This window comes from Pediculus humanus, genomic scaffold, assembly GCF_000006295.1.
Source record: "Pediculus humanus corporis 1103172107475 genomic scaffold, whole genome shotgun sequence".
Lineage (NCBI taxonomy): Eukaryota > Metazoa > Arthropoda > Insecta > Psocodea > Pediculidae > Pediculus > Pediculus humanus.
Genome location: NW_002987093.1, coordinates 526630 through 551525, shown reverse-complemented (window position 1 = coordinate 551525; position 24896 = coordinate 526630). Strand labels below are relative to the sequence as shown.

Genomic DNA, 24896 nt, shown 5'->3' with positions numbered 1-24896 from the left:
CAAATTTCAAACGCAACGGTGATTCAAAATGATATAATTGTTTGTTAAAATTGTATTAATATGCTTTCATCTGGTAAAAAAACGGAGCCTCAAGCTCCTTCGGAAGAAAATGATCTTTTGAGAATCAGACCATTGTGAGTAATTTTTTATACTTGGGCATAATAATACCCATATTATGTGGATATTATTTACGAATATCTGGTGTACTTTCTCATGACTTTTTTTTACTGCTTTTATTTAAAACAATTATTTGATACATTTTACAGAGGAGCTGGACAAGAAGTTGGGAGATCATGTATAATGCTAGAATTTAAAGGAAAAAATGTGATGGTAAAAATTTACTGTACTTATTGTCAAACTTGAAACAAGTGTTTAAAGAAATGTGAAATATTAATTACAAAATGAATTTTTTTTTCATTTTATTTTAGCTTGATTGTGGTATTCATCCTGGATTGTCAGGATTAGATGCTCTTCCATTTGTAGATTTAATTGAAGCTGACGAAATAGATTTACTTTTAGTTACACAGTTAGTTTAGATTATTTTTTTATAATTGCTTTCAAATGTATCACTTTTGTTATAATTTTTATTAAACATTTTTTTTTTTTTAGTTTTCACTTGGATCATTCTGGTGCACTTCCATGGTTTCTGTTAAAAACTAAGTTTAAAGGTAGATGTTTCATGACCCATGCAACAAAAGCTATTTATAGATGGTTGCTATCCGATTATATTAAAGTTAGCAACATCTCGACGGAGCAAATGCTGTACACCGATCATGATTTAGAAGAATCGATGGAAAAAATTGAAACGATAAATTTTCATGAGGAAAAAGAAATATTTGGAATTAAATTTTGGGCCTATCATGCTGGACATGTATTAGGCGCTGCTATGTTTATGATAGAAATTGCTGGGGTTAGGGTTTTGTATACGGGAGATTTTTCAAGACAAGAAGATAGGCATTTAATGGCTGCAGAAATTCCTAGCATAAAACCTGATGTATTGATAACTGTAAGTGTATATTTTTAAAAAAAAAGAAAAAATTTTACTGATTATATTAAAAATTGTTCTAAATACTTTTAAGGAATCTACATATGGTACTCATATTCATGAAAAAAGAGAAGAGAGAGAAACAAGGTTTACAAATTTAATTCATACAATCATAAATAGAGGTGGTAGATGTCTTATTCCCGTGTTTGCACTAGGAAGAGCTCAAGAACTTTTGTTAATATTAGGTAAAATTAATTGTTTAATTGTTTTTTTTTTTTGAATTTTATATAAAATGAAATGTGTTATTAAATTAAATCGAAATTACAATTTTAAAATGTATTTTTTTACAGATGATTATTGGAGTCAGCACCCTGAACTTCATGATATACCCATTTATTATGCTTCTTCTTTAGCGAAAAAATGTATGGCGGTATATCAAACATATGTGAATGCAATGAATGATAAAATAAGAAGGCAAATTGCAATCAACAATCCGTTTATATTCAGACACATTCACAATTTAAAGGTAATTTAAAAAACTTAAAGTAATTTATTTGTTATGTAATGGATTAATTAATTGTAATTTATTTTTATCTTTCAGGGAATCGACCATTTTGACGACATAGGTCCATGCGTAGTTATGGCATCTCCTGGAATGATGCAAAGTGGATTATCAAGAGAGTTATTTGAACTTTGGTGTACCGATTCGAAAAATGGCGTCATCATTGCAGGTAAGATTAATTGTAATGTTTAATTAATTCTATTTTTTAAACCAATAGTAATTATTGTTTCCATTTTAGGTTACTGTGTGGAGGGTACCCTAGCCAAACAGATTTTATCAGAACCAGAAGAAATAGTGACACTAAGCGGTCAAAAATTGCCTTTAAAAATGTCTGTCGATTATATTTCATTTTCTGCTCATACAGATTATAAACAAACGAGTGAATTTGTGAGAGCATTGAAACCACCCCATGTCGTAAGTGTCATTTTAAATATTTTAAAAAAGTTCTTAAATATATAAACACACATTGTATATCTTTAACATTTGATTTTTAGGTTCTGGTACACGGGGAACAAAACGAAATGAATCGTTTAAAAGCAGCTTTAAAGAGAGAATATGAAGATGATCCGAATACTTCGATCGAAATACATAATCCTAGGAATACAACAGCCGTTGAATTATATTTTCGGGGAGAGAAGACTGTAAAGGTTATGGGAGCTTTAGCAATGCAAAAACCTCAACCTGGAGACAAAGTTTCTGGAATATTAGTGAAAAGAAATTTCAATTATCACCTGTTAGCTCCATTCGATGTGCCAAGTAAAAATCAGCGGTTTTTTTCTTTCTTTTTGCAGTTAATTTTTGTAAACGTAAATATTTTTTTTCCTTTTTATTTCTAGAATACACCGACATGACGATTACTAAAGTTACCGAAAGGGTATCCGTTTATTACTCGGGACAAGTTAGCATTTTAAAATATTTATTAAATCAATCCTGCGGCCCAGTCGAAGTCGTGGATGAAAAAAAATTAAAAATTTTCAAAACGATAAACGTAAACATAGATAATAAAATAATTACTTTAGAGGTAAAGTATTTCGTTAATGGATTCGCGAGTGAAATTTTATTTTTTTTGTAATATAAAAAAAGGTTAAAAAAAAAAAAATTAATTTTCCAGTGGGTTGCGAGTCCCGTTAACGACATGTACGCCAATGCGATCGTTTCCACCATTCTTCAAGCTGACAGCCTGCAGGACGATTCCAAAAAGAACGTTCCCATACCCTCGGCAAAAATGGATCTTATGCATTTTAAAGAATGCCTGATAGAAATGCTACAGGAAATGTTCGGTGAAGATTCCGTACCGAAAATATTCAAAGGCGAAAAATTATACGTGACGGTCGATGGGAAAAAAGCAAACGTCGACTTTTCAAAATTGGTAAGTTTTATTATTATTATTTGAATTTAGCCCCCCCCCTCCTCCTCCTCCTCAACACTAATGTTACCCTTTTGTTATTGCGAAGACTGTTGTTTGCGAAGAAGATCCTGTTTTTCAACAAATGGTACAAACGGCAGTCACGAAATTATATCAATCTTTATCACCGCCCAAAGTCGATGAAGGTTTAAAATAATTAATTTGAGGTTCATACCGGTACCTGAAAGGTTTTCAAAGGTTTAACGGTGACGGAAGGAAAAGGTAAACAAGAAAAAGGATCAATATTGACCGAGAGATAAAAAAAAATATATAAATTTTTTACTTTAAAAAAAAATTTATTATATTGATCAACAATTTATATTTATATTTAAATAAGCATAGCAAATAATAATAATAATAATAATAATAATAATAATAATAAATCTGATGAGATGATTTTTCATCGTAAAAAATAAAAAAATAGCACAGATAATACCTTCTTTCTTTCGTTTATAAAAAAAAAAAAAAACAAATTATAATAATTATTAAAGTAAAAACAAAATTAAAAGAAAGAAAATTGTTAGATAAATTGTTTTCATTCTTTTTTTTTTTTTTTTTTTAAATCAATTCAAACTCCTCACATAAAGTTTTTTGTAAAATATATATCAGAATATTAATAAAAACAAAAATTTTTAATTGTTTTTCTTTTTTTTTCAAATTGTTAAAAAAAAATAATTCAACCCCACATTAAAATGAGAAGAAGAGAATAATAATAATAAAATAATAAATAACTTAGAAAAAAAAAAAAAAAACTAAATTATTTTGTAATTTTTTTTCTTTTCTTTTTTTTTTTTTTTACTGCATTCACTCTTGTTTGCCTTGACCCTGTCGTTTTTGTAATGCTGCTGCTAAATCTTGTCTTAAAGCAACTTGCTGTCGTTGATCTGCTAATAATTGAACGCTCCTTAAACCGTTAACAATGTCTTTAGTTTTTCCAAAGTAAATTTCATTTAATGTATGTCTTATTTTATTTTCCATATCTTCAACCATTCTTCCGATATTGGCTATGTGAGGAGAAGATTCAGTAACACTTGAATCTAATTCGGTCTGAAATTTTTTTAATCATTCGAATAGTTTTTAATTCATTCCACCAAATTCATTTTTCAATGAGTTAAAATTTTTTTTAAATATTTACTTGTCTTGTGAGACTTCCTCCCAAATTCATTGTACCTGAACCTGGTTTATTAGTTTGAAGCCATAACATTGCCGTTGACGTTAACTTATAGTGTGCATTTCTTCCTGTCGATTTTTCTTGTACTTCGACTACATGTATTGAATCCCAACATCCCTTTATTTTATTTGAACCATCTCCAGCTTTTTTAATTAATATCACCCCTAGAAAATATTTGTCAATTTGAATAATTTATTTCTTTTTTAAATACAAATTGTAAACATAAAAATAAAAAAAAAAATAAAAACTAACTGTAGGAGTGTACAGGTTAATAACCTGTTCATAAATTATAATTAATTATATGAAACAGTGCTTGTAACATGAACATGATGACAAAGCAAATATGTGAAATGTTAATAATAATAATAATAGTCACAATAACAAACAAATTTTTTTCTCTTTACATGTAACATAGTTTTATCTAAATTTAAATTAACCGATTCAATCATTATTTATTATCGTCATAAACATTTATTGCATTTTAAACATAAAGTTTATGATACTCATCATTGATCCAACACATTTTTTAAATAATAAATCCATGAGATGCATATAAGAGAGAGAGAGAGAGAAAACAAACCTGCAAATCCATGATCCAAATCCCATAAATATACTGATGAAACACCACCTTCGAAATACATTTCTTTATACTGATGAAATGCAAGATTGGCATCTATTTCTAATTTTCTTAACCTTTCTGTCGGCATTGAACCATCCTCAAGAGGAGGATCATAAGTATTACTCCATGGAGATCTGTATGAATCTCCATCTCTATTGTAATCACACAACAAATAATCTTTACCAACTTCTTTGTCTCTTGCTATTTTCAATGGCTGATCAACAGAGGATAATAAATCTTCGCAAAGACTCGGAACCAAATCAATCAAATCGCTTAAATTTTTTTCTATTTGTTGTGGAGGCAAACGCCTCATTATATCTAAAGCGCAATCCATTTGTTGTTCTGTCTGAAATTAAAATGAAAAAAAAAAAAAAAATTTTAATGACAGAAGTACATAGTGTTGATTCCTATTATATTCCTACTGAATTTTATACGAGTGGTAATTTAAAAAATTATTTTTAAAATAAAACGAAAAAAGGAAATTTAAAAACAAAAAAAAATTGTGTATTAGGGTAGGGATCAAAATAGTTTTCTTTAGAAAATTAATTTTTAGTGTTTAGTCATAGGTAACTCATTATCCGCATATAAAGGGTGTGTCATAACAAAATAAGCCTGAAAATAACTATATATAATTAAATTAATTATAAAATGAGTATAAATTTAATAAAAAAAATTAAAATAAAAATACTTTTTCTTACCATTTTGATGTAATTTTTTTACGAAACAATGTAAGCTAGAAAAATAAAATCTAAATAATAAATTTTTTTTTCATAGGTTATCATAACCTCAATTTACTAAACCTCATAGTTTATTTACTCTAAAATTGCCGGAAGACATTTACCATAAATTTTTTGTGAAAAAAAAAAAAACTATTGAATAATATTGTATCGTGAATAAAATAATTATTTACGTTTCATAAATTAAAAAATTAATTATAAACTTCAAAAATGAATAATTTATTCATAATTGTTAAACCGATATTAAAATGAAACAATTTAAGACTTTTATTTGACTAGTGAGAAAACAGAGTCAAGGATGAGATTCAAAAAACTGAATTATTTCTGATAATATTAAAAAAAAGAAGATAATAGAGTAAAATTAATAATTAAATAATTTATTTTCGAATGTTTTTAAAACAGTAATAAGAATTTTCATCCTTTCTGCAGGTTTATTTTACTTAAAAAGAAAAATTCAAGGGGGGCTTTTACACAAGGCAAATAATAAGGGGAGGAATTGCATTTATGGAATAAAATATTTAAAGAAGATATAAATCCCTACCCATATTTTATTTAAAACCAAGGAATAAAAAAAAAATATTCAATAACAAAACAATGAAATTTATGAAAATAAACTTGTTCAAAATTTATACCACCAAATAAATTTTATTTATAATATGCCCAATAATGTTATAGTAGTTAGTATTATTATTATTATTATTTCCCTGAACAAATGCATATGAAAAAAATTAAACTTGTGTTATCACATAATTTAAAAATTGCAGTACAAAAAAAAAAAAAAAAAAAAAAACAAAAATTTGTTCTTAAAAATTTTAACAAGAAAATTTTAAAAAATGACAAAAACACGATACTTCGATACTTATGATCTCTTAATCAAGAAATTAAATTTTTTATATTTATTTACTGTTAAATATTTTTTTTATATTTTCCCTCCAATAGCATGTACACAACATTTTTTTTAAAAAAAATTAACGTTTTTTTTTTTTATTAATTGCAGACAAAAAAAAAAAAAAAAAAAAAAAAAATTAGTCAAAGTTGACTTGTTAGATAGACTTTGAAAAAAAACTTGAAATGTGTAAAAAAAAAAAAAAAAAGAAAAAAAAAAGAAAAGAAAAATAAATAAAGAGAAAAACAAGATTGATAGAAATAAAGTAGTTTTTTTTTTTTCTTTTTCTCGATAAAAAAAATTTATTTTAATTAAATAATATTTGGCTATACTCTTAGCAGCCGGGAGCGCCCTTCATCGACACTAAATATGATCTGTTGTTTGTGTATCCGTTGTTTTTGTATATATATATGTTTTTTTTTTTTTTTTTTTTTCCTTCAAACGCGGGGGTTTCCTCAGCTTTCTTTTCGATCTGGTCAAAAAAAAAAAACCCCAATTATTTGTCAAGAGCAGTATTAGTTTTGGTAGCAATAACACATTCTTCACCGCATGATTTCAAAACAGTACACTGTAAAAACACAAAAAAAGAAAAGAAAAGGAAATTAGTACAAAAATTATAAATTAAGAATGGTAGTGTAGGTGTTTATCAAAAAAAAAAAAAAAAAAATTCAAATGTACCAATAACTCTTTTCCGGCTTCAAAATCTGCCTTGAGTTGAGCACCCAATTCACCATCTGGTACTTTCAAATCTTCACGTAAATCTCCATTGTCGGCCATTAAGCAGAGATATCCGTCATCAGATATGTCCGTCAACTGAAATCAATGCAATAATAATGGTAAATAAAAATAATTTAAACAAATAGAAATGTATGACATTGAATTAACTACTCCCTGTGTCCAGGTAATGAATGAAATAACTGATGTTTTTTTTTTTTTTCTGTTTCAGTAAGGGAAGGTGTCTACTTACTTGATAATCTTCACGCTTGACAAAAGGCACATCCATGTTGTGCGTGGAAGGACATATATCTTCATATTTTTTTCCACTGAAAATATCTAATCCAACAAGATGGACTTTTGCATGTCCATGTTTTCCAGTCTTAGAAGTAGACATTTCCACAATTTTGCATGGACGAGACTAAATAATAAATAACGGTAAGTAAATAAATTTATTCATAAAGAAAAAAAAAAAAACAAAAAAAAAGGTCAAAGATGAAAATTTGAATTACCTTGAGCATAACAAATCCATTTTTTCTCAAAGCAGAGCATTGTTGTGGATAGGTATTAGATGCACCAGAGTCACCAGTTTCAAAATGAGTATCTTCAATTTCAGCCATTTTAAAGTTTAACTAACTGTGTGTGTTTTTTTTTATAATCTAAAAAATTTTTTTTACACAATGTTAAGCAATATTTAAAATCAATCAAAAATTATGTACTGAGGGGGGGCTAGATATTAAAAAACCACTAGTTTGATCAAAATCTAACTATTTTTTTTGTGTCTGTGCGGTGATAAAAAGCAAAAACTTTAAAAGCACATTTTTTTTTTTTTTATACAATTAAAAATGCACCTTTTTATAAAATAACAATTATTATTTTACGATAATTAAAAAAAAGAGTTATTTCAAATTAATAATCAGAAAATTTTATATCGTTATGAAAAAAAAAATTAATTGTAAGCATGTGAAAATTTATAAATTATTTAAAAAAAAAAAAAATTCTTAGAAAAATTTCCCCTCTCACCATATGCTCAATAGCAACACAACAATCTCAATAAAGTCTACGACATACTTAATGAAAAAAATTTGTTAAAATATCATAACGTGAAATTAATAGTGTAACTAATTACGAAAGCGTCAGTTGTAAACTTTTCACGCTATAACTATGGAAACAACAGATTTGACCGTCGTAAATTATTGAAATAAATACAGCTAACATGGCGGGAAACCAACACCTCATCATGCAATGTCAGGTACTTTTTAGCTAAAATCAAAACTAATACTCTTTCTACGGTTAATTAATTACTTTAAAATAACGATATACACGCACTAACGGGAGGAGAACTTAATTAAAATTTTATCAATTAAACAGAGAAAAAAATATGTTAAAATCGATGAAAATGTTATAATTTACTCACATGTGATTAAAATGAATTCTCCGACCAGATCATTCGGATCATGCGTACCACGTTTTCGTTCCATTTCCTTTATAAAAATTTTTTCTAATTTTTTGATTGGTTAAAACTAGGCGGCGGCAAACCGTAAAAAAAAAAAAGTTTCCTTTGAGCCGTTAACAAAAAAAAAATTTTCAAGTTAAAGCCTGGCAGCGCGTTAAAACTTTATATTGCTACAACTTACGTTTTTTTTTTTTATTATTTTTATCGGAATTTTAAAAACTTTTAAACACTTTTTTAACATCAAATTATAAAACCTTATCGAGCTTAAAAATAACCGAATAAAAATTTGTTACCGTTACGCGTATAAAAAGGAATAAATTTAAATTTTATCACGATAGTATTGTGTTTGACTTTTTGAATTTTTACGCCTTTTTTAAACCTTCAAGAAAATCAAAATTGTCCATCGCTTTTTTACTTAATGGTAAGTAATTAAATATTAATATTATTATCATTCGATTTTTTAATACAAATTTTAAATAATGTACGATTTGCCCCCGTTAAAAATATAATTTGAAAAAAAAATACCGTAAGATAAAGTTTAAGGCAATTAAATAAATAAATTTTCTTTTTCATAAGAAATTTATTCAATTTATTTATTATAAGATAATAAATAATTAATAATAACGGTAATAACAAAGTTTAAACAATTTAAAATAATTTTTTTTAAATTTAAATTTATTATGAGTACTTATTACAGACTAGAAATTAATGATTAATTAATTTTTACAAAAAACAAATAATAATAATACTAATACAATTTCTCATGTTTGTACATCATCCATTATTTAATGATAATAATAATTATTACTAAAAAGAAAACTTTAATTAAAGTTATTTAGATACCTTAATGAATTTTATTTAAAGACAAAATTTTTTTAAAAATATATGCTAATTATTAAGTATTGAAAAAAAATACAATCCTAATAGTATTGTGTATAAATTGATAATATAACAAATGGTAAAATTTAAATTTATTTGTATATAAGAAAATTAAAAACAAAAATTATTTGACACAAACTTTAACGTTCGTTGATTATTTATAGAGAGAGCTTAATTAAAACAAAAAAAAATACAAATAATTATTTTTATAAATATATTCGGTTGTAAAAATTTATTGGAAGGCATATTTTTTAACTATTCTACAATTATAAGAATTTAAAAAAAATCTATGATCAAGTTACATAGAATATAATTTATCACATTTTTTAAAATTAATATAATTAAGTATCCATATTAAAATTTTATTCTTCGAGTAAAATCAAAAATTACTAAGAATATAAAAACTGAATTCGACAAGACATGACAAGAGTACAAATAATAATAAATTTATGCCATCGTAAAAGAATACTGGAATAGTATTTTAAAATGCTAAAAACTAATCATTTAAACTAAACTATTTTTGTTAAGTAGTTTTAAATAGTAAGATTTATGATTGGACAAAGTTACAGTTAGTTTTAGTCTAATTATAATTTAAGAAAGGAAAAAAAAGAGTCTTTAATTTTAGAATAAGTTAAATAACGATAAAATCTTTTAATTCATACTATTATATATACTTTTACTTTTACTAAATTTGAATTTCTTGTAAATAATGATTTAGTACTGAAAAATTAGATTTTCATTAACTACTTTTCTAATATTTAAGTCAAAAATTATATAAATTTTTATATACTTTCCATTTGAACGATAACCTTTTCATTTTTAAACTTATCACCCTGTGACCAACAACTTTTCGAACATGTAAAAACTAAAACAGTTCCAAATTCTAATCTTATTTTATCGTCATCCTCTTGAAATTTTAATTTTGGAATTAATGTAGGAAGGAGTTGCATTTCAAAAATGAGATCAGAATCACAATATTCACATTTTTTAGAAAATTCTTGCAATGGATAGATTAAGAGAGGTCTTTTATTATCTCTGCTGTACCTAAATTGAAAAATGAAAAATAACCATATTAATTATTAATGCAAATATTTTATTAAAATGTTGTCATGTAAAAAATTTTTGTAATTTACCTAAGGATTTGACCAGGATTACTTTGAATTCTGCTTAAAAAATGATAAAACATTTTATCTCCATGTGCTGGTACTGCTTTTTCATATTCTTCGGAACATAATTCATTACCCTCTCTAATTTGATTACTTCCATGCTGATGAATTTCGCCATGTTTTTTTTGATATTCTTGTATTAATTCTCCGACATGATCGGAATGATTACTAGATATATTTTCTTCTTCTACACTTATAAAAAATGGAACAAATGTAACACATTGATTTTGATTTTCTTCTCCAGCTCTCATGTAATATGGAACAGGAGCACTCTCTTGAAGAAGAGAGAGCAAGTCTTTCTTTGGCATAGTTGGAGTATCAATAGTAACCACTTCACTTTCTTCTTGTTCGATTTCTGCCGAAGCAACTGGTGACATTTGCTTACCGACAGCACCGGAACTTTTTTCAAAACCATCCCAGTTGGCATTACATTCTTTTACATTTAAATTTTCAATTATAGCTGTTAATGAACAAGAATCCTCTTCACTATCATTGTCAGATGGGTTTTGACTTGAAGCTCTTAAAGAGTTTCCATTTTCAAAATTTCCATTGTCATCATCCCAATCATTTGCTCCAGAACACCATTCCATATCTAATTTTTCAAAACTTGAATGTGTTACTTCAGGGTCTAATAATTGACTTCTTAAGCAAGTCCAACTATCTTTTTGATTCCAACAATTTGGATTAATACACCCAAACAAGTACAATGTTCTATGAAAAGATGAATTTTCAAGGGGTGCATATATCTGGACGATTAAAAGCTGTTTGAGACCACATAACAAACAATTTGGAGGTGAAATACCTTCAATGGGCCAATCCTGAAAATGATTATTATTTTCTTTTTAAAAACAAAAGTTAAAATAATACCTTATTTACTGATAGTAATTACTTACTGGACTACCACCAACTTTATTCGTCCAATAACCAAGAACAGATTTGTGTTTTTCTGTTACATATTCATCTTCGAATCCGAGCAAAACAATATTATTTTTTTTACTTTTAGCCATTTTCAACAGATTTTTCTAATTAAAATTATAAATTTTATCTAATAAAAATTTCAAACATTAAATTTTTATGGCAGTTACATTATGGGATCTAAAATCTTATTAATAATTATAATAATAATTCTAAGATATGTTTATAGAAATTTATCATTCATTTAAAATCAAATATAATTTTCATAAGACTAACAAAAAAACTTTTCCTTTATTTTTTTAAAAATAATATTGAAAAATTATTAAAGGGGAAAAATTAATATTTTGAATAAATTATTTTTTATAACAACAACAAAAACAATGAGGTTTATCTCACTTAGTAATTACTTTATTTCAGTAAATAAATTTTCTAAAAGACTCTTTTTTAATAAAATTATTTATTTTAAAACTTTTAATTAAAAAAAATTAATAATTAACATTTAATATCAAAGATGTTTTAAAGAGAGAAAAAATTTCTGTTAAACTGTATTGCAGTAATGACACTTTTTTTCTTGGTTAATTTTCATCAAATATTTAATTTTTAGTTTTAAAATCCTTATCTAAGCTAAAAAAAATTGATTAATTTTATTAAATTTCAATAATATCTCTAAAAACAGCATTAAATAAAATAATAAAATTGTATTTTACTTTAATTGATTGGACACAAAATCGGAATTAATATTTTCCCTGCTTAAATAAAATCATTATCATTTAGTAATTACATGTCAGAAAGCGCATTATGTGAAATACAAAGTCCTGAATATGTGATAATTCACAACAAAATTTTTTAATTAAATTCACATCGTCTAAACAACTTATTCTCGAATTTTCGAGAAAGTTCCATATAACGTTCTATTCACTTTTTTCAATTTACATCTTATATTATCCCAGGCTAAATTCACAACGAATTTTCTAGAATATTCTAGAACATATATTCACAACAAAAATGTGAATGTACATATAGTAAAAGAACATTCTAAATTTTTCTAGATTTTTCGCTATTGGCTTAATTTCACAACGAATGTTCTCGAATGTTCTCGAACGTTCTCGAACATTCTACGATTTCTTGGTGGGTATATAAGGACCGCGCCGCGCTCTCGACCATCAGTTTATTCAAAGCATTCAAAGAGTTTACAAGTAAATTGTAAAACACGCGATATTCTTCGCACTATTCAAAGTTATCTAAACGAAAGTATTTTTATTGTGAAGTTTAATTTTTTAAAATAAAAAAAGTGAACAAAATGAAGATGCCTGCAATTGGAATCGACTTGGGAACAACATATTCATGCGTCGGAGTATGGCAACAAGGAAAAGTGGAAATTATTGCTAACGATCAAGGAAACAGAACAACGCCGAGTTACGTAGCCTTTAACGACACGGAACGTCTGATTGGAGATGCTGCTAAAAATCAAGTGGCTATGAATCCGAACAACACCATATTTGACGCCAAGCGTTTGATTGGTAGAAAATTTGACGATCCGAAAATACAGGCCGACATGAAACATTGGCCTTTCAAAGTCGTCAGTAATTGTGGAAAGCCAAAGTTGGAAGTTGAATTCAAGGGAGAAAGAAAGAGGTTCACACCGGAAGAAATCAGTTCCATGGTATTGTTGAAAATGAAGGAAACTGCAGAAAGCTACTTGGGTGGGACTGTTAAAGACGCCGTAATAACCGTACCAGCCTATTTCAACGACTCTCAAAGACAAGCTACGAAAGACGCTGGAATTATTGCTGGCTTTAACGTCCTCAGAATTATTAACGAACCTACTGCAGCGGCTTTGGCATACGGTCTTGACAAGAATCTTAAGGGAGAAAGAAACGTACTCATATTCGACTTGGGAGGAGGTACATTTGATGTATCAATTTTGACGATCGACGAAGGATCTCTGTTCGAAGTAAGAGCTACCGCAGGAGACACACATCTCGGTGGTGAAGATTTCGATAACAGAGTTGTTTCGCATCTAGCCGAAGAGTTCAAAAGAAAATACAGGAAAGATCTAACGAAAAATTCGAGGGCATTGAGAAGGTTAAGAACAGCAGCGGAAAGAGCAAAGAGAACTTTGTCTTCGAGTACCGAAGCCAGTATTGAAATCGATGCTCTTTTCGAGGGTATTGATTTTTACACCAAATTGTCCAGAGCCAGATTCGAGGAACTCTGCTCAGACTTGTTCCGATCTACTTTGCAACCAGTTGAAAAGGCTCTACAAGACGCCAAAATGGATAAAGCAGCTATTCACGACATTGTTTTGGTTGGAGGATCTACTAGAATTCCAAAGATTCAAAATATGCTTCAAAACTTTTTCAACGGCAAGAGTTTAAATTTGTCCATCAATCCTGATGAAGCCGTGGCCTATGGAGCAGCAGTTCAAGCAGCCATTCTCAGTGGAGACCAATCTTCATCAATTCAAGATGTTCTTCTTGTTGATGTTGCTCCTCTCTCACTGGGAATAGAAACAGCCGGAGGAGTCATGGCTAAAATTGTTGAAAGAAATGCAAGAATCCCTTGCAAACAGACACAAACATTTAGTACCTATTCTGACAACCAGTCAGGAGTAACGATTCAAGTATTTGAAGGAGAGCGTACAATGACCAAGGATAATAATCTTTTGGGACAATTTGATCTTTCTGGAATACCACCAGCTCCAAGAGGAGTACCCAAAATTGAAGTTACATTCGACTTGGATGCCAATGGAATTCTCAATGTATCAGCCAAAGATTCTAGCACAGGAAATTCCAAAAACATAACCATCAAAAACGATAAGGGAAGGTTATCTCAAGCAGAAATCGACAGGATGCTTTCAGAAGCAGAAAAATATAAAGAAGAAGATGAACGTCAAAGGGAGAGAGTAGCTGCCAGAAACCAGTTAGAGGGTTACATTTTTAATGTCCAGCAAGCAGTTGATGAAGCTGGAGCCAAACTATCAGATTCTGACAGAAGAGAGATTAAGAGCAAGTGTCAGGAAATGCTTCAGTGGTTAGATGGCAACACTATGGCTGACAAAAGTGAATACGACTACAAAATGCAAGAAATTCAAAACTTTTGCATGCCCTTCATGAAGAAGTTGCATCAAGGTGCTCAACAACAACAACAACAGGAATCTTGTGGACAAGAGGCCAGAAGAGAAAGCCAACATCAAGGGCCAATAATATCTGAAGTAGATTAAGAAAATATCTCATAGTTATAAAATGAAGACTGATTAAAATAGTATTTATTGTAAACTTAAGACTGTAGAATCAATAATGACTGTTAAATATAGCATTTTTAATTGTAAATATGTAATAAATGTAAAAATGTAAATAGTTCGTTAAATTATTGTTAAGAAAAAAATAATTGTAAGTTTTACTTAAAATAAAATAAAATTTTCATTTAAATTAAATCAAGTTTTTTTTATTTATTTATTTACCTCTCATAATAAAATGATCTTAAAATAACCCCAAAAAAAATTAAAGTTTTATTAAAGACTTATTAAAATTCAAAACTTTAATTTTTTTTGGGGTTATTTTAAGATCAATCATGACATTTTCTTTAATGTCTTTAATAAAAAGACAATTGTTTGTCTAAAAACTTAACATTTTATATTAAAAAATTATTCGTCTCTAATTTATTAAACAAATTAAATAAACATGCTCAATCATTTCTACATTAAAATTTTTTCATAAAAAAAATTAAACTATCAACTAAATTAAAATATATGAAAATTCAAGCAAAAAATAATAATTATATAAAAAACTTATAAAAATTTTTTCCCTAAAAAAAATATTATTTGTCAGTTATTTACATTACTTAAACCTAATATATTGGAAAAAAAAAAATTTTTTTGTTCGATAATATAAACGTAAAATAAATAATCAACTATAAACTATTAATAATCAAAAACTTGAAATCAATAATAATAATGTCGTCAGCCATTTTGACGCGAACGCTTTTAACTTTTTTTTTTTTTTACCAACCTTTGGGAATAAAAAAATTTTTTTCTTTTTTTTTTAGGGACAATATTTTGGCGCATAAAATTTTTTCTACATGAAAAAAAGGAAGGATTGAATTGAATTGATAACGTACATAAACGTTAAAATAATATTTTAATAATTATAATATGAGTGCCATTAGATAGACAGGCCATATTTTTTTTTCTTCGTTTTATTTGAATTATTACTAGTTTCGTTACTGCTCGTTCGATTCTAATGATAATTTTTTTCTTTTTAAAAATCTTATAAAAATGAATATATTTGGAAGTTGCAGTATTTAGAGACATGATGAATAATAATAATAAGACAAAATTGCGAATTTGTAATGTACAATTGACAATCTGGAAAAAAAAAAAAATGGAAAAAGGATGAGAAAAAGCAGAGATAAAATTGAGTAAAAATGACAGTCAGTCAAGAGAGAGAGAGAGAGAGAGAGAGAGAGAGAGAGAGTAAGAGAGAAAGGAAAAGAGGGAAAGAGATAAAAAGCTCAAAGTAAAATTTTAACTTTCGACCAATAGAAATGATAGAATGTGCGAAACACAGGAATAACGAAAAAGTTTTGTTAAATGCGCATGCGTCGGTCCATTTCTGAATGCGCTTCGGACGGAGCAGTTAGTCGCGCAGTACGGCACAAGTTACGGCCGACTATGGTTATCTGCGGCGCTTTTGAAAAGCCCTGCAGAAAATGCTGCTTAGACAAATTAATTTGAGTTTAAGGGATACCCTGTACCAAAATAATGTTCGCGTTCGATTTCGAGATCACGTAAATATGTAAAATGATTTCGTGTGTGGTTTCACGGTGAGATACTGGCGTGATCGGCGCGTCGGCGGGGCGATGGCATCGGCCGAAACCCCGGCCCACGGCCACACATTCGCCAAGAAGACCTTCCACAAACCTACCTACTGTCATCATTGCACAGACATGCTTTGGGGCCTCATACAGCAAGGCTACATCTGCGAAGGTGAGCTAAATAAAAATTTTCAATAATTCGATTTAAGGTCTCTTCCCCCTACCCCCCCTCCCCCCCTCCGAGAACACATAGAGGAAAAAAAACCAATATCTACGATAATGATAATAATAATAATGAATTCGACATAAAATTCCCTGCAAAATCGTAAAAAAAAAAAAAAAAAAAATTTTTCGCTCCGATTCCTCCTTCACCTGTTTTTTCATGTCGGCCGCCATGTTTCAAAATCCTTTTTTCGTTTTTCTCATCCCATCCATCGTCGTCGTTATGAAATTTCTTTTTTTTTCTTTTGCAATTCTTTCCCAAAAGAATTTCTTTTAAAATTAAATAGGAAAACCTCATAATAATCAGAAGAAATCAAATTTAATAAGTTTTTTTAAACAAATAAAAGATGGTTTTTTTATTCGTAATAACTTTCCCTCCAAAAATATCGATCGACCGTTTGAAACCATTAATGAAATTACTTATTGTTTTTTTCCTTTTTTTTCCTTTTTTTCCTTTTTTTCCTTTTTTTCCTTTTTTCTTTTCGTAATGATGAATACATGATACGTACTAATAATAATTATTTACGTACGTATTTAAAACCGACATTTTTTATAAAAAAAAAAAAAAAAATAGAATAGAAAATTTCATCTCTTCTCGAGTTTGAAAATTCTCTCTCTCTCTCTTCCTCCGTCTCTGTCTCTCTGTCTCTCACCCTGTCTCTTTCTCTATTTCGCTTTTCAACATCCGCCATCTTGAACTGGGGAAATTTGCAATATTTTCAATGGAATTTAACGTGATTTTATCATTTTATTATTGCCGTTTTTTCTCTCTTTTTTTCTTTTTGAGGGATGTTATTGCTTTTTATGAAGAAAAAGAGAAAAAAAGGTTTGTAATTGTAATGAAATATTATTTTATTACAATTACAAAGGCGTTGAATGGCGAAAAAAAAAAAAAAATGTCTCCCCCCCCTTTTTTTTTTTTTGGAATGAATTATTAAATAATTGTTCACGATTAATAAAATGTATCATCATAATTGTAATTTAAATCTTTATACCCTTTACTATTATTATTATTATTATTTCAGTTTTGTTTTATTTTCATGTGTATTGGGGAAGGGGGGGTGGGGGACACGGTCAAAAAATTCAATGTAAAACCGAATTTAGTATTATTATTATTATTATTATTATTGGTGGGAAAATTCGATAAATGAAAATCCATGGATGTCATATATGGCATTGCTTTCAAAAATTTTCTAAATGATAATAATGATAGCTGTGTTGTTGTTATCATCATCACCATCATCATCATCATCATCATCATCATTATTATTAAATCACAGTAAATTACGGAAATAGAGGCGTGGTGTGAAATGAAAATCAGTGAATAAAATCTCGGAAATGTGGGGGGAAGAATACTATACGACGGTTTTCCTTTTTTTTTTTTTAAAAAGAAAAAGGAAAAATCGAACGAATTCATCATTTTTATCAACAAATTTATAAATGAAAAAAATAGTAATAATAATAATAATAATGATGATGATAATGATAATAAAATTCACGTTATAAAAAAGTGATGACCATTATTAAAATTTTTCAATTTTTTTGTTTTTTGATTAGGTTTAATTTCCCCCTGTAAAGGGATTTTTCAAATTTTTCATAATAAAAGTTGTTTTCCTCCCCTCCCCCTACCCCTCCTCACCCCCCATTTCGTCATTACTTTATTTTTTGTAGTAAAAAAAAAAAAAAATTAAAAAATGAAATTCTATTGCAACAAGTAATTTCGTAAAATACATTCTATGCGTATACACGCGTATGCGTACAAATGTTGATTCGTTATTTTCGCCATTAATTTAATTTTAATTTAACAAAATAATAATAATAATAATTTTTTATTTAAATACAAGGATTCGATGCGTAAACGTATATAAGAGAGAAGATTGGTGGGGGGGGGATGCAGAAAATTTTAAGCATTTTATTTAAATCCCCAATCATCATCATCATCATCATCATCATCATCATCATTTCTTTGATTTTTTTTAACGAATGATGTAACACGAATGAAAACGATTGGAAGTATTATTATCATTTGTGGATTTTTCTTGCATTATCAACACACGAATTTTCCAAAATCATGGCGGCGAATATAAGAAAGATTCTCCCTCCCCCCTTTTTGTTTTTTTTTTTTTTTTGTAAGCTTTCGAAACATATGGAAATCGATGTTGTTGTTGTTTTTTTTGCGGGGAATTCGGGGGACATTTTAAAAAAAAAAAAGGAAAATCAATGGAATTTGTTTAAAATTTTAAATAAAATGATTTTTTTTTTGGGGGGGGGGGGTGGTTTTTGTGGAAATGTAAATGAAATGGTCATTTGAGTGAGAGAGAGAGAGAGATTAAGATTTTACAATGAATAGGACAAACTGACATAATTTCTATATAATTCAGAAAAATAAAAAAAATAAAATGTAAAAAAATTTTTTTTTTTCAAGTAAAATAATAATAATAATAATAATAATAATAATATGGAGACAAAATAGAGGCTAGCCAGTGTTGCAAGGAGCGTGTTATGGGTTCTGGGGGCCGATACGAGAAGGGCAACAGGGGAGATGCACACACACATTGATCTGACTCGAGCTTGCGCTGCGTCTTCTTTCTTTGCTGACGTCATAATCGCCCTGATGTTTCGCTCTCTCTCTCTCTCTCTCTCTTCGCAAATGTTTTTTTCCACTCTTGTAAATAAAATAATTCACAAATTCGATAAACTTTATATATATATATTTTTAAATGTTATGTATTTTCTTCCATGATTATTATTATTATTTCTTTTTTTAGAGAGAGAGAGAGAGAGAGAGAGAGAAAAAACAAATATGGCACCCCACGAAATGAAAAAAAAAAAAAAAAAATTTCGTACGTACGTCGATTAATTAACATGTTTCGTAATAAATTCATTATTATTATTATTATTATTAATATTTTATCCACTTTTTTTTCCTTCTTCCTTTCCCCCCCTCCCCTCCCCCGATTCAACCTCAAACGATTTAACCGCATCGTTCCATTTTATTTTTTTTTTGTTGATAAAATTTAAATTGATTGACACCATTGGCATTGGATTCGATTATACCTTTAAAAAAATGGCGGATAAATTTGAAATTTATAAAATTTATAATATTTTTTATTTTTTTTACTTTTTTTTTTTTTTTTGAATGAAAAAAATAAATGATGACAGATTATAAAAAAAAAAAAAAGAAAAGTTTTTTTTTTTTACGCCAATGGGGAAGTTTGGACTTTATCCAATGATACAAACTATTTTTGTCGTCAGCAAACAACAACCAAGAAGTTCAAAATCAAACTTTTGCTAATATTTTTTTTTATTTAAAAAAACTTATAAATATACATATAAAGCAAAGTTTTTTTTAAATATAATGAATTTATTATTATTATTATTATTTTCTATTTTTTTTTTCCAGTTTGTAATTTTGTAGTTCACGATCGATGCTACAGGACAGTCGTGAGTTCTTGTTCCAGCATAGCAGCCACATTGATAAAGGTGACAATTTAATATTATTATTATTATTATTATTAAAAAATCCACGTAATCATTACAAAAATTTTCTATTTACACGTTGCTGTTGCTTTTTTTTTTTTTTTTCTTATTAATTACACGTTTGTTCGTTCGTCTGACGTAAATGAAAATTTTGAATAAATAAATCTGTCTTTTTTGATTCATTAAAAAAATTTTTCATTCAATTAATCAAAATATTTATCATTTGGCTTATGTGACACGAAAACGTGAATAATAATAATAATAATAATAATGATAATGATAATGATAATAATTTTTTTTGTCAAATTGGCCTTATTCCAGCAAGTCGACGATAAAACTCATATAGATAATAATAATAATAATAATATTATAAAAGAAAAGTTTAAATTTGAGAGTTTTCTTTTTCGATGTGATAATTTTTCACCTGGATATATTTATATATTCAAACGATTATTATTATTATTATTATTATTATTATTATTATTATTATCATCATCAATCATATGAAAATGGATTATTATTATTATTAATTAATTAATTAATTCAAATTCGAAAGATGAAGTTTTCGATCTGGTTTGTGTTGTTTACCTTTTCTCTAAGAATCCGTAAATAAACTGTTAGAGTAATATAGTTCGTCCATTTTTAATAGGCCATATTTTTTTTTTTTTTTTTAAGTTAGACAAAAGCCAGACTTTAAAAATTATTATTATTATTATTATTTTAAACTGAAAAAAATATATATTAATAATATTTAAATATATTTTTAAAATATAGAATCCCGTGGCTCACTGCTGGTCTGAACCGACTCATCATAAGAGAAAGTTTTGCAATGTCTGTCGTAAAAGAATACCGGAGGAAAATTTATCTGTTCACTGCGAAAGTAAGTTGACTGGTTTTCTTGTTTTAAACCTTTCATTGAGATGTTTCATTATTATTATTATTATTATTCATTTTGCAGTTTGCGATTATTTCGTACATTCGGAATGTTGCGATTTTGCTGTCGCGGATTGCAAGGAAAATGCCACTTACCTTCCAGGGAAAGATCTTTCGCAAGTCCATCATCAACATCACTGGCGAGAGGGAAACCTTCCATCGAATTCTAAATGTGTCGTTTGCAAAAAAAACTGTTGGTCAGCCGAGTGTCTTGCAGGGATGAAATGCGAATGGTGTGGAATGACGTCGCATGCTGTCTGCCATAAATCTGTTACCGGAGAATGTACTTTTGGAAATTTGGAACCGATTTACCTGCCCCCGCACGCCGTTAGTATCCCACGAACTGAGGTGCCAATGGAAGCCATAATTGGAGTGCAAGTTCGAAGAAAAGACGCTCTATCTCCTCGAAGCATTTCCGAAGAGTTCAGCACAGGGGATGCTAACAAGTATCGTGATGAAGAAATTCCTCACACGAGCAACACAAAAGCCAAAGAACGTGAGGAAAGGGATGAAGAAATGATAAAAGTGTACGATGGAAACAATTCCCTACGACGAAGAATATTTCGAGTGGTAGAGCAATAATCGTTTTTTTTTTTTTTAATCATTTAAATAAGATTTTAAAAGTTTTTAAGGTTTTGTGTTTTTTTTTTTTTTTTAAGGTTTGTGTGTCTCGCCATGCAACATGTGAACAATTACTGACAGCTTCTTTAAGAGCCTTTCATATTACGAAGGATCCTGGAAATTTTTATTTGACGGATCTGTACAATCCCAATAGCGAAGAAGTTCGTTTGACCGATCCTAATCCAGTTTTAAATTTGCACCGAAAAGAAGGGAAAAGACCGGCTATTTTTCTAAGATTCAAGTGAGGAGCAATAAGATTCGATCTTCGGTCGTTTCTTTTTATAAATATATTTGAAAGAAAAGGGTGTGACGAAAAATTTTAAATATTTTAGAGATCAAGACAACGATTTCGGAGAAGTGAGAGTTTATCCTGGAAAATTACAAGTTTCTGAACCTTTTGTAGTGATACAAGTTAACATTTCTACCACTATAAAGGATCTCATTGTAGAAGCTCTTACTCGATTCGGATTGAATAGCCGAGATGTTGATGATTATAGACTCAGTGAAATTTTGTTGGACAGAGGAGGTAAAAAGAAAAGAAGAAGAAGAAGTTAGAACCCAAAGTTACTTGTAGAAAAAAAGAAAAAATTAAAAATAAAAATTTTTTTTTTTTTTCTTCGTAGTGACCGAAAGAGTATTGGACAAAGATGAAAAACCGTGGGATATAATGAAGAGACTTGGCCAAGACTCTATTAGACAAATGGAACTTATGAGATTTTATCTTCAATTAAAACAAGATCCTCATGGTCCTAATTTAGCTCTATTTGTTGGCAACTTGCCTCCGAATCTCTCTCAAAGAAACTATGAAAATTTACTAACAGACTTTTTAGGATTAGGTATGATTAAAAATTTTTTTTTTTTTTTTTTAAATCAAAAAAAAAAAAAAAAAAAGGAAAGGGGTTTTTTTACGAGTAATAATATAAATTTTTTAGAAAATAAGTTTTCTTCGATCGGCCCCATTTATTACGAGTACGGTTCTATGGTCATAACGTACGAGGACTCTGAAAAAGCTGTTCGGTCTTTATACATACTAAGAGATTCTCGTTACGAGGAAAAACATCTTTTGGTTATGTTGCTTCCAAATATTGAACCTAGCATGGTTCCTGCCGGTGTTCAACCATTACTGGTATTTGTCAATGTTAAATCCGGAGGCTGTCAAGGATTAGAACTCATTTCTAGCTTTCGAAAATTATTAAATCCATACCAAGTTTTCGATTTGGAAAATGGTGGACCTCTGCCCGGGTAAAATATCTTTCGGTTTTGACATGTATGGATTTCCTTAGACGCAATTGGATTTTTTTAAAGTTTTCCTTTTTTTTTAGGTTATATGTTTTTCGCCATATTGCCGATTACAAAATTTTGGTGTGTGGTGGTGATGGAACAATAGGTTGGGTGCTTCAATGTTTGGACAATGTGGGTCAGGATAGTCAGTGTTCATCACCGCCGTGCGCGATTGTGCCACTCGGTACCGGAAACGATTTGGCCAGAGTTCTTCGCTGGGGACCGGGATACACGGGAGGCGAAGATCCTCTCAATCTTCTCAGAGACGTGATCGACGCAGAAGAAATACGTCTCGACAGATGGACTGTTGTATTTTATCCCGAAGATAAAGCGGAGGACAAGGAAAAACTTCAACAATTGGCCAACTCGACGACGGGTACCACAAACGAGGATAACACTCAAATATTTGTTATGAATAATTACTTTGGTATCGGCATCGATGCGGATCTATGCTTGGATTTTCATAACGCCAGAGAGGAAAACCCGAATAAATTTAACAGCAGGTTCGTTATTAATATTATCATTTAAGACTGAATACGGTCCTCATATTTATTGACTTCCTGTTGATTTTTTTAAAAGTTCAAGTAAGTTCTAACGGTAGAAAAAACATTTTGACCCAATAATCTAATCTAATGCTTTTTGCGAAGCGTAATGTAAATTATTACTTTTCATGCATCAAAGGTTGCACAATAAGGGTGTCTACGTCAAAATGGGCTTAAGAAAAATGGTCGGTAGGAAACTCTGCAAAGATTTGCATAAAGAAGTGAGGTTGGAGGTGGATGGAAAGGTTGTGGACTTGCCTCAAGTGGAAGGCATCATTATCCTGAATATACTCAGTTGGGGTTCGGGAGCCAATCCGTGGGGTCCCGAAAAAGAAGATCAATTTTCAAAACCCAACCACTGGGATGGGATGCTGGAAGTTGTGGGAGTAACTGGAGTCGTGCACTTGGGCCAAATTCAATCAGGTCTTCGTTCTGCAATGAGAATCGCGCAGGTTAAAAAATAAATAAATAAATAAATAAATAAACATTAATAAAAAATAATTAATTCCTGTTATTTTAATTGTTTTTTGTTTTTTTTGTTAGGGAGGCCATATTAAAATACATTTAAATTCGGATATTCCGGTTCAAGTCGACGGGGAACCTTGGGTGCAAAGTCCTGGGAACGTGGTTGTTCTTAAGTCAGCCCTTAAGGTGTGTATATATATTTTATTTTATTTTATTTTAAATCGCTTGAACTGTTTGAAAAGTAGACTCACTCTTTCTCTCGCTCTCTCTCTCTCTCTCTCTCTCTATCTCTCTACCTCTCTCTTTCTAAAAAAAAAACATATTATTATTATTATTATTTTTTTTTTTTTACCATTTTCACGATAATTTTTGTATTTTTTTATCTTTTTCTTTTGATTTCACTTTTAGTTTTTTTTTTTCTTATTATCCTGCCTTTTATTTATTCCTAACATTATCATCCTTTTACATGTTCCCATATAAATGTTCCTTTTTTACACTTTTTGAATAATTGTGTTGGTCACTTCTTGCATGGAAAACATTCATTCTCGGGGATTGTTTTAGTTTTAACTGTTTTAAATTTATAATTTAAAGACCTGCTGCGAAAAAGGAAAAAAAAAGAGTGCCATTTTGAGGGCGAATAGATTTTAACCTCGATTTTGAAGTCAAAGCACCAAAGCACATGATTTATATATATTTTTTTTTTTTTTTAAATTATTACCTGATTAATTACAAATCATTTGATTTTACAATGAAAAAAATGTTTTAGGGAATAAAACAAAAAAAAAAAAAAAACAAACACACACATACACACAAATACGCACGCACACACACACACACACTTAAAACTTTATATGTTCATCGTAATTATTAGCAAGAAAAAAAATAAACAATTTTTTTCTCCGATGAGTATTATTATGAGTAATTTTTTTTTTTTTTTTGTTTAATTGTTATTTTAAAAATAATAACCCAGAAATTTGAAATACCAACCAACTGGTCACTTTTTTTTTGTTTGCTGTAGGCGACCATGCTGAAGAAAAATAAA

The 24896-nt window shown here is 28.8% G+C and overlaps 7 protein-coding genes across 7 annotated transcripts; 3 read left to right on the top strand and 4 right to left on the bottom strand.

Annotated features, from left to right (window-relative positions):
- Nucleotides 1–60: 60 nt before the first annotated feature.
- Nucleotides 61–3109, top strand: Phum_PHUM126840 (Cleavage and polyadenylation specificity factor 73 kDa subunit, putative; the record flags this gene model as incomplete). Its single annotated transcript, XM_002424286.1, has 12 exons — nt 61–134; nt 267–330; nt 429–526; nt 610–1006; nt 1080–1230; nt 1336–1511; nt 1587–1716; nt 1786–1961; nt 2042–2303; nt 2384–2568; nt 2659–2916; nt 3002–3109. The coding sequence occupies 12 exons, from the start codon at nt 61–63 to the stop codon at nt 3107–3109; spliced, it is 2079 nt and encodes a 692-aa protein (XP_002424331.1).
- A 647-nt stretch (nt 3110–3756) lies between these two features.
- Phum_PHUM126830 (F-actin capping protein subunit beta, putative) lies at nt 3757–5076 on the bottom strand (the record flags this gene model as incomplete). Its single annotated transcript, XM_002424285.1, has 3 exons — nt 3757–3999; nt 4088–4287; nt 4704–5076. The coding sequence occupies 3 exons, from the start codon at nt 5074–5076 to the stop codon at nt 3757–3759; spliced, it is 816 nt and encodes a 271-aa protein (XP_002424330.1).
- Nucleotides 5077–6861: 1785 nt separating this feature from the next.
- On the bottom strand, nt 6862–7699 carry Phum_PHUM126820 (eukaryotic translation initiation factor 5A, putative; the record flags this gene model as incomplete). Its single annotated transcript, XM_002424284.1, has 4 exons — nt 6862–6933; nt 7044–7178; nt 7333–7500; nt 7592–7699. The coding sequence occupies 4 exons, from the start codon at nt 7697–7699 to the stop codon at nt 6862–6864; spliced, it is 483 nt and encodes a 160-aa protein (XP_002424329.1).
- Nucleotides 7700–9861: 2162 nt separating this feature from the next.
- Phum_PHUM126810 (uncharacterized protein) lies at nt 9862–11587 on the bottom strand (the record flags this gene model as incomplete). Its single annotated transcript, XM_002424283.1, has 4 exons — nt 9862–9882; nt 10224–10458; nt 10548–11398; nt 11474–11587. 4 exons carry the CDS (start codon nt 11585–11587, stop codon nt 9862–9864), a joined length of 1221 nt encoding a protein of 406 aa, XP_002424328.1.
- Nucleotides 11588–12795: 1208 nt separating this feature from the next.
- On the top strand, nt 12796–14851 carry Phum_PHUM126800 (Heat shock protein 70 A2, putative; the record flags this gene model as incomplete). The annotated part of the gene is made up of 2 exons (XM_002424282.1): nt 12796–14709; nt 14780–14851. 2 exons carry the CDS (start codon nt 12796–12798, stop codon nt 14849–14851), a joined length of 1986 nt encoding a protein of 661 aa, XP_002424327.1.
- A 1381-nt stretch (nt 14852–16232) lies between these two features.
- On the bottom strand, nt 16233–16706 carry Phum_PHUM126790 (uncharacterized protein; the record flags this gene model as incomplete). The annotated part of the gene is made up of 2 exons (XM_002424281.1): nt 16233–16487; nt 16683–16706. 2 exons carry the CDS (start codon nt 16704–16706, stop codon nt 16233–16235), a joined length of 279 nt encoding a protein of 92 aa, XP_002424326.1.
- Nucleotides 16707–19761: 3055 nt separating this feature from the next.
- Phum_PHUM126780 (Diacylglycerol kinase theta, putative) lies at nt 19762–24502 on the top strand (the record flags this gene model as incomplete). The annotated part of the gene is made up of 12 exons (XM_002424280.1): nt 19762–19804; nt 19936–20015; nt 20787–20892; nt 20971–21515; nt 21605–21807; nt 21899–22092; nt 22190–22402; nt 22499–22808; nt 22889–23350; nt 23529–23841; nt 23933–24040; nt 24446–24502. 12 exons carry the CDS (start codon nt 19762–19764, stop codon nt 24500–24502), a joined length of 2634 nt encoding a protein of 877 aa, XP_002424325.1.
- Nucleotides 24503–24896: the final 394 nt, after the last annotated feature.